Source organism: Cygnus atratus, chromosome 13 (assembly GCF_013377495.2).
Source record: "Cygnus atratus isolate AKBS03 ecotype Queensland, Australia chromosome 13, CAtr_DNAZoo_HiC_assembly, whole genome shotgun sequence".
Classification (NCBI taxonomy): Eukaryota; Metazoa; Chordata; class Aves; order Anseriformes; family Anatidae; genus Cygnus; species Cygnus atratus.
Window position 1 is genome coordinate 7,631,354 of NC_066374.1, and position 10,075 is coordinate 7,641,428.

The 10,075-nt window shown below is 43.2% G+C and overlaps 1 protein-coding gene across 1 annotated transcript; it reads right to left on the reverse strand.

Annotated features, from left to right (window-relative positions):
- Window positions 1-4,316: 4,316 nt before the first annotated feature.
- Window positions 4,317-9,320, reverse strand: VMA21 (vacuolar ATPase assembly factor VMA21). The gene is made up of 3 exons (XM_035541217.1): window positions 9,175-9,320; window positions 7,306-7,415; window positions 4,317-6,148 (listed from the first exon to the last, which is right to left on the reverse strand). Exons 1-3 carry the CDS (start codon window positions 9,225-9,227, stop codon window positions 6,006-6,008), a joined length of 306 nt encoding a protein of 101 aa, XP_035397110.1. The 5' UTR covers window positions 9,228-9,320; the 3' UTR covers window positions 4,317-6,005.
- Between the last annotated feature and the right edge of the window lie 755 nt (window positions 9,321-10,075).

Here is a 10,075-nt window from a genome sequence, read left to right on the forward strand (position 1 = left end):
TAAAAAAGAGTGAGGAAGTTGCTGCTGCTTGCAGAAGTATAATGGGTTGGAAAAAATGCTGGCTAAATATAAAGGAATTGGCTTAACATATAACAGATCAGTCAGTCACAATCGTGATGAGAGGTGCTATTTTAATTTTATTTAAAATATATAAAAACAAGTAAAGATGCAGTTTTCACTTGAACATCTGTTATTCAAGATTATTTCTAACAACATTTTTGGAGCCATTAAGTATGAACGCAAACCGTACACAGAGCACACAGAATTTGCTACCCACACAACAAGTCTGAGGGATGCTGCCGGACCTGCTGTCTGAGCTACAGCCCCCCCGCATTTAAACACTGCCGTACCTAACACACAAACAGCCATCAAAGCAGTTCAAACACTCAAATCATCAGAATCACCTTTGGAAACCACCAATAAATACTTCAAGGACTCGTTCCCTTGAAGTGACCTGAAACACTCCAGATATAGGGCTAAACTTTGGTATTTTCAGTTCATCTCCAGCATCAGAACTGTATCATTAAGGATGGATCACAGAAGTTAAGAGATGAACTGCATCCTGAGGTTGAAAACCAGCGAAGTTATTAAACGGCTCCTCAGTGGTGCCTGCAACACGGGTCTGCACCCACGGTTTTTGTTCTTTAACTTTCACTGCTGTTGGTCTCACTCATAAATCACCCTTCAATTAAAAGCAGCTTTAATTAATCACACACGCCCTGTGCCTATGCCCTGGGCCATTTGCACAAAAACTATTACATTACAGTGTCATACACCAACTCTAAGCATCAGCAGCTCTTTTCCAGGCCTATACGTAGTCAGAGATACAGTAAAAGCCCTGTAGAAAGTAAGGTGACCAAGAAACACCGGCCACCCACATGGCACCGCCCGCAGCAGGAACACAACCACAAGCCTGTGGGACAAAGAGGCTTCTGAAACATGACAGCCAGCACCAAGAAAGCTCAGTCCCAGGCTGGGATTCACTGGGACAGCCAACGAGTTGGCTATGTGACTTTCCAAGCTCTTCTCCCAGTCATCCTCCACCACAGAGCTTCAGTCGCTATCCCTGCCTTCCAGAAATGGGAACGCCATTGGCTCTGTCCCTTCTTTTCACAGTACAAACTGGAAGACCAGCATCTGAAAGAGCTGCTTTCTGTAGAAATCCCCATTCACTTCCCCCATACTTTTTCTCACCATTTCACATTTAAATGGCATTCAAGTCCTGTGAGTTTACCTCTGTCTTGTCTAACCCCCCCAGCTCAGCATTGTTACACAGCACTGTAATTCAGCCCTCCTAACAAATTCTGCCTGCATCCCACCATCTCAGCAATTCATGCCCTAGCACCCACCTTCAGATATCAGAATGACTGTGGGGGCCCCAAACCATACAGTATTTCCTTGTTGCAAGCCCCATTCAAGCACAAGGGAGCCTTCCCTTGCAGGAGAACAGCAAGCACCGTTTCCTGTGAACTGTAAATTAGAAGCTCTCGTGTCTCCCTTAAAGTGACAGTTGATTACAGCTAATGAAACATTGGTGGCAGTTACTCTGTGGTGTTTTATTTAAGTATTTCCACTCCAAGGGCTTGACCCTGCCCTAAGAGATGACTCAGAGCTAGTAACGAGGCTAGTTCTACAGCAGCAGCCTGAGCAAACGTGCCCCAGATTTGCACAAAAGGAGATGCAAGGCTGTCAACCTAGGAACAGCTTTAGCTGAAAGTTACGAATGGAACAGCCTTGCTGTTTTGTAGGATTTACATTTAATATTTCAGATCAATGACTCTGCATAATCCTCTAAAGAACAACGGGATAAACACTTCTGAACAAAACCATATGGTGCCTAAGCCATCACATACCAAGCTGTGCCAGCACACGCCAGCCCTCACCCTACACCAAGTCACTCCTCAGCTTTCACAGAACCTTTCCTCCCCATCCCATGAACAGCCTACCTCAATTTCAGCCATACCCATGTACATTACTTGGAAATAAGACATGCACAGCTTAATTCTGTTTTAAATGCCCTCTCCTTTCCCGTCTCTTACTCACCTGAACTATTACCAACAATTCCCCGTCCTGGAGGCTTTGAGCACACCCTGCCCAGCTGTGCGGGCTGTCAGAATTTTATTTAACTACAAGAACAGTGCAGCTGTTTGAAAGCCATCAGAACTGCAATAACCTCAAACGTTTTGCTGCTCACCGTTGTATTAAGTGAGAATACAACTTCTCAGCAAGCACAACTTCTCCTCCCCCATCACGGGAAACTGAGAGAGAAGCCTGCCATCTAGTTTGTCATGCTGCTAATACAGCATGAAAAAGTCATGTCCTTCAGATTTCTATCAATTTGAAAGTGTCTGACAATCATAATTATGCAAATTACACAGGAGGTTGTTTAAGTGATGTATTACTATGCCCACTTCTACACAGCAAAACCAAAGTAGGCACTATTTTGTTTTCTTTCATTATACTGTAAAGACTACTTGAAGTGCGTATAGTAGTGTATGACAAAGTTCCTGTTAACGTGATCATCAACATCAATTTCTCAGAAAATTCCCACTCAGTGCTAACAGTTCACGGATGAATTAAATCAGGCATCATTAACCACAAACCAAAGTCAATCACCTGCATGCTTCCATAGGCTGCATATCCACCAGTATTCTGCAGACATGGAAAAAACGGTGAGATGATAAGAAGTACAGAACAAAGTTAAAGTGATTTTGAGAAGTTCCTGATTTTCCAGTTCTCAATTTCCCCTATTATCTTTACTCTTTATAATCTTGGTAAACATTCCAGGAAATTTCTGCTGCAATCTCAGTTTCAAAATGCTTGCTCTAGCTAAACTGTGTAACTGTAAACCTATACAAAAGCAATGGACTCTTACTGAGAAGGTTTTCAAGTACTGAAAGGCCAGGTTTCCCAATTTTGTCTTTTTAACAGCTGTTTCATATCCATTCCTAGTAATAAAATGAACAAAATTACAGTACCACTTTAAAGTACTACATCATTACAAATTGTATATCATTTTAATAGAAAATAAAAGCACCACAACAAAAATATTGATTACTCCACAGCTTTGATCAGTTTCCACATTTAAACAGTATTATTTAAGCTCTAGAACAATCACAATGACCATTACACAATAAAAAAAGATGAGAATTAGCTTTGACATTAACAGGGACATGAGGAAATAGGAAAGTAAACGCTCAACCCAAAGAGATTGCAATAAAGCTCTTGAAATAAAATAAATCTTAGTATTGTTAAGGCACAACAGGAGTCCCAGCAGAGCATCTATTCCATGTACACTACAGCACAAGGCTGCAGTTTCTGTTCTTTGAGCTCTCCAGTCGCAGTGTATTTCCACCGCTCGACTGCTGTCATTGCACCACTTACCTGAGTGGTTTTCAGCTTCCAAGCACAGGCAACATAAAACCCAGTAGTCCATGACCATTACTGTCCACAACTGTCCAGAGACTCATGAATTACCTCTTCTCAGGGAGAACACCGGGGATCAAAGCATTACCTTTAAAGACAAAGACCTTCCTATGGGTGGATTAATGCTCAGCTCTTGTCACCCACCACCAGTTGCTGAGATATTATAGTGGCTATATGTACAGCATAGGTCAAACTCTTCAGATTTTTGTTATAATTATAATAAGCAATTATTTCCTTACTATCCCTAAAAAATTAATTTAATGTCTAAGAACTCTGGTACATGAAACACAATGGATATAGCACTAGACCCAGCTAGTACAGAACAACTTTTTTCACATTTATACCCTATTATAAATGAACGTGGCTATTGAACAATGCCATAGCTGATCTACTTGTAAGCTGTGCTATTCATGAGCATTATTAAAGATATTACTTAAAAATTGTTCAGCACAAGCATTTATTTACTGGACCTTGTATTGCAGGGTAGTTCCTTAGTAAAAAGCAGTATTTGTTCCACAGCATCTCTAAACTGGAGAACAAGAAGCCAACATGGCAATGTACAAGCTACTGAAATTTGTATTTTGGGGCTATGACGCCGTTCTCCAGCTTGCTGGCAGCAACCTAGCAATGGACTTCTGGATAAGAAAAGTTAACGTTTCCAAAATCAACGTAAAGACTGATTTGTGCTAGCATTACACTCCTCTGTAGGTTTCCTTACTGATGCTTCAACTACATCCTAGTACATGGTGTGTGTTTTTGCACACACACAGGGCTGGGGTGAAGGTAAGAGGAATGAGCCCTGCAAACACATTCTTCTAGCTCCCGCGCATGGATACCTGATTTGTCTCATTTATGGGTACGTTTTACAAAAGACAGAAGTAGCAACAAAATCATTCCAAGTCCTCTATTAAGCAAAACACTTCCAAAAATGCTCAACTAATACAACGAATTGGAAAACTCAAATTAACAGAAAGACCTCAAGTACAATAGCTTAAAAGCAACTGATAGCATTAGCAGAGTTCTGCGTATTGCTGGAACCTTTTATCTGCAGAGCATGGAGCTCGCTAGCACAGCACAACAGAGAAATGAAATTCAACTTATTATTCTATAACACAAATTTCACCATGGTTTTACTACAAAAAGTTTTCACACACAACTGAGGGGAAAAAAAAAGATCAACATATTGCATCAATTCAACCTGTACAAGTTTGTATTTATGAAGAGAAACAAATTTGCCATAATGCGATCACTTGTGTTCTGCTTCATAAAGGACATGTGCAGATGGCTACAGCTTGTTTTCGCCCTTACATCTTGCTTGTTCCTCTACTGCCCATTCGTGTGGGCTGTTATAGCTGTTACTGCTGTTCCTTCACCACAGGCAGTCCAGTCACATCCTTCAGCGATTATCAAGAACATACACAGGGGTAAGGACATAAAAATATATTATGCCATTTCTTTTGCTTCATCAAAATTAACTGTAGAAGAGTGGAAAGATGAGCGCTGCACTAAGACAATTGCTCCCAAAACATTACAAAAGGAAATCAAGACATTAAATTTTACACCATAATCAAAAGTTACATTTGAAGATGAGAAAAAGTGAGTATTCCAAATTAGGAACACAACATGTGAATTCCTAACCAGTTCTATTGTTGCAATTACTTCTAAACTCAAAAATACTATTTTTTTCCCTTCCTCGAGGCGTAATTTCCCCTAATAGAAGACAAAACTTGTCTAGTATTTTGACTCAAATTGTAACTGCACTATAGGGTCACTGAGCACATTAACCACGCGTTACTTTTTAAATAACCTATTCACCCTGCATGATTATCTGTAATTTGAACAAAGCGAATTACAGATGTCAGAAAGCAGCACTGTATAGTGGTGAGAGGAAAGTCAGAATACTTTAACAGACTTCAGAGGTCGCTCCTTAATGAGTTTTTCAGAGAACATCTTCAGCTTTTTCTGACATCTTTCAGTCCCTAAAGGTAAAAAGATTCTGCCCAGTACAGCACTGCAAACAGCTGCCAATTCAGTTATCGCCTTTATTCCACCTCTGCCAACAAAGCAACCACACATGTAGAAACCTGAGGAATTAGCACAAAAGAATGCACAGCTGGACTGTATGCTCGTAAGTGGGGAAACTAAGAAATCCCATCGTGAATTTAATTGGACAGTAAGTCAGATATATTGCCTTTTAACTAGCAATTCAGTTACTTGAAAATGTAACTCTTGTTTCATGCCAATATTATTCTCAGAAAAGGCCAGAAAAACACTAGAGAATGACAAAAATAGTTACATGATTTTTTTTTTTTTAAAGTAATTACTTCATTCTGATTTCAGGTAAAGACCTCCTTGGCTCATGCTAGCAGAAGCTGGCTACAGCCACGTACAACTTCCATCAGCATCTGACAAAATACTGCTACACATCCAGGACAAGCGCAAGTCTTACTGTAACTGAACAGAATCGAGACATTAGCCTCATCTTTGTACACAAGTATTATACATTTTGAAGAATGTTTTTCATTCAACCCGCAAAAATTGTATGTACAGTCTGTAGGTATCAGACGACGGTTTTCTTTTCAGTCCTGTTTGCCTTCCCGCCACTGTCGAGTACCTTCGTTCCACGCTACGTACACAAACAGAGCAAGTACCACATGAACAGTAACTACAGCAACTATGGCAGCATAAAAATAGCTGTCTCTGTTGGACATTCCTAAGGTACCTGAGGAAACAAGAGAAGGAAAGAGTATTAGTTGTCAATGCTGAAACAGGAGATGACAACTTTTTCAAAAGACCAACATTTACATTTATTGCTGTATCAAAAGACTGATCTCAGGAAGATTCATAGAAAGAATGCACCAGAACTGCAGACCTCGAAAATATTTCCGGAATAAAGCAACACCGCAAAATATTTATAATACCCTGACTTTGAAGTCAACAGCTAAGAGTTCTACAACATCCACTTTTTATTATGCAGCACCAAACAAACCTCAATATCCTTTTTTCACGAGTGTAAATCATTGTGGGGCAGGAAGATAGAGGGACAAAATGATTACATAGCTTATTTGCTGCTATAAAGAATAGGCCTGTATAACAAGAATTTAGAGAACTTCTACCTTCCAAATTTAAGCTGTAAAACAACTCATCACTTAAAATATATGATACCTCTCACATGAAACAAGCCTTCAAATACCAGAAGACAAAACATCATTTCTCTTCATCAAGAAACAACAAAAAGGCAAACACCAAAACGACACCCTCCCAAACACAAATCCGATCCTAGCAATGCTAACAGATCTTGCCATTAACTAAAGTTAAGGCTCAGCTTGCAACACCTGAGGTTAAAAAAAACACACAACAAAACGTAATACACTAAAAATGCACTTGAAATTTATTTAGCAAGCTTTCAGCTTCATCCTTCAGAACTACATATAGCAGTAAACACCAAAGGAGAACCATCCTGGAGGACCTTCCAACTTAGCTATACACTGAAACGGCTCTTAAAAGCAGCTATGTTTTGAAATGCAAACAAATTCAGTAAATAGCATTAAACTATCTTGAAAAAAACAATTAGTTTGCAACAGCTACAGGAAACATATCCCTGATAATTCTGGTACAACTCTGAAGAAGTGGGGTGTTAGATGTCCTTTAGGTGAAGGGAATGCTGTACCCATCTACGACAAAACCACTGCGGAACAAACAGTAAATATTAAATTGCAGACCACAACGCAAGGAAAGATGCATCAAATATTTATATGACTTTCTAGTTCAAGTTAGACATTACGGGATTTTTTGTTTAAGGAAATAAATATTCCAAACAAGAAGGAGAACTTTTCCTATTTCTGTAATAGTAATGCTAATTGGCAGAAACAAAATTACCTTCAAATATATAAGCCTTTGATGAAAAATACAGCCCAACAGGTAATGTGATCATTAGAGCTGTGAAGAACAGAAGTGTTCTTAAAGTTGATGTTAATGAACCCTCATTTCTGAAATAAATAAGAAAAGTTACACATAGAAGGAAGTCAGAGTATACATGCCTGACACAGGACAAGAACCAGAGAAGTAAGCCATTTACTTTGCAGGAATTAAGTGCACCTGGAAGTGGTGAAGACTGAGTATGCATTTGCTGCCTGCAACAGAAAGCCACAGCACTGAGACTGATGCAGTGACTCTGCCCATTAAAGTTCACTAACAAGGCAGGTAACAGTATTTAGACTTCTTACTGTTTTGCAAACACTAACAACATAGCAATTTCATATTAACGCTATTAAATATCTAACATTAGATACTGTTATGTATGTTGTGCATATGCGTATTTTACACCAGAACTCCCAAAGTTCCCTATTTCCTTTGGAAAAAACTAACTACAAGTCTAGGAAAATGACAAACACTGCAGACTCAGACAGATAGGGAAGTACATGGAATGACTTTTAAGAGCTTACTATTGGAAATTAAGTTCCTTTTTATTATGCATCATCCCTCTATATTTAAAACAGTTTTCCACTTTTCACTAAGAAAATTGGAGCAACCGTAGCATTAGAGCATCGAGCTAGTACACAAAAGCCTCAGTAACTTTTTTTTTTTTTTTTTGCCTTCCCAGACCTAAACTTGGACTAGGTGATCTTGGAGGTCTCTCCCAACCTAGATGAGTCTGTGATTCTGTGACTTTGGCCAAGAGAATTATACTGACGGAGTGCGTAGCTGGTAAGGTCTCCCTGGAATTTGTCTGCTAGAACAGGTTCAGTATTTACAAAACAACGGGTACAGCTTGTTTTGGTGTGCTCTTACCGCTTCTCAACCACCCTGCTAGCTTTATTACTTTATGTGGCAGTAAACACGTAAGCCAACCAATATCCTTCTGACTTCCAAGGACTAACAGGCTCAATGGCAAAGTCACAAAGGCCTTCAAAGTCCTTAAGACTGAAGCACAAATATCCACCAAATCCAATTCAAGTCAGGGATGCACAATTCTTAAAACTCCCAGACATCTACAGAGATTTCAAAGGCTTTATCCAGAGATATTTGCCCCGTGATATACTGCATATAGTCACGTTCCACCCTTGACATTTCTTTGGAAAAGTGAAAGCAAAAGACAAACAAAACCTCATTCTCTGAGGGTCACAAAAAGACAGCGACGTGTGGCCACAGGCAGCTTTTACATCAAAGCCAGCAGCACTTTTTACCAGTTAGGCCCCACTGTACTGACACGCCTTTAAGTCGCACATTAAATAGCTTAAAGAGAAACTGCTCAGAACCTTTCCCTTTACTACAGCTTGCCCTAAGTGTTCTCTGGGTGGGACGCACGACCCCTTTGAACCTTCCCTATCCTTCAGGCACAGAAACTAGAGCCTGCTCCCTGTTCAGACACCTCCCCAGCACCCCCCCGCACGGACACCACACGCCGACCCCCACCTAACCACCCACAGCCCCAGCGCTGGCGAGCCCGATTCCCCCTCCTGCAGGCTTCCAGCGCTCCCCCAGCCCACCTACCACCCCGGCCCAGCACGGCGCCCCTCCTTAGCGCCTCGGAGCCTGCCCGGGGCCACGGCAAACCCGGGACACCCCCAGGGACACCCCCAGGGTCCCCCCCAGGCCCGGGTCCCCCCCTCCTAGGCCCAGGACCAGGCCCGGGCCCCCCCCCAGCGGCCTGGCAGTACCGGCCCCAGCCCCCCCCACCCCAGCGCCTCACTGCGAGCCGCCCCCAGCCCCCTCCACCCCCCGGATCCCCTCCCCGCCCCCCCGCACCTCAGCTCGGGCGCGGGCAGGCCGCCGAGCGCCGCCCTGTCGTAGCGCTCCATCGCCGCCCCTCAGCGCCGCCGCCGCTTCCCGTCACCTGACCGAGGGGCGGGCGCATGCGCGGGGCCGCCTTTATAGCAACCGCGGGCGCCTCTGCGCAGCCGCAGCGCGGGCTGGGGGGGGGGGCGGGGCAGTCGCTGAGGGGAGGCAGCGGGCGCCCCTCGGGGGTTGGGGCGGTGCTGGTGTGGAGGTGCCCGGAGCCCTTCGCGAGGGTCTCGTTGCGCCCTCTCAGCCCCCAGAGGGGAGCTCACCGCCTCCACGCACACACAAGGGCTGGTTGTGGTACCTCCCGCAGCCAAAGGGGACGTTGGTGTGCGGGCATGCCCGTGGGTGCTCAGTGAATAAGCACACAGGGCTGCGAGTCGCCACGCACAGCTCCTGGGAGCCATTTGGTTCAACGCTGCCGCTTAATTCAACCTCACACGCCGCAGCAATAAGGCATTTGTCCCTTTTATGGTAAATCCATGTTGCTGTCTCGCTGCTCGCCAAGCCAGATGCAAACGCCCTGAGTCACAAACTCCACACATGACTTTCCCCGTGTTTTCCTGCAGGCACCCGGCGCTGCTCCTTGTCCCGGTGCCACACAGCTCGGGACCTGGCACAGAGGCCTCGTCCTTCCCTCGTGGGCAGCTGTCCTCCTTCAAACAGCAAGATCCAGCCCCGAGCCCCTCCACACCTCATACTGCTCGGGAATGTCTGATCAGACCCCAGCCAGCCACTCGCCAAGTCCAACCCAAATGTGCGAGCAGGTTTTGTGTATTTATAGATTACCAAATGATTACAAATAAATTGGCAAAAACACCGGTGCATAGTTAAGATATAAATCAGACGACTGAAAAGGATGAAAGTA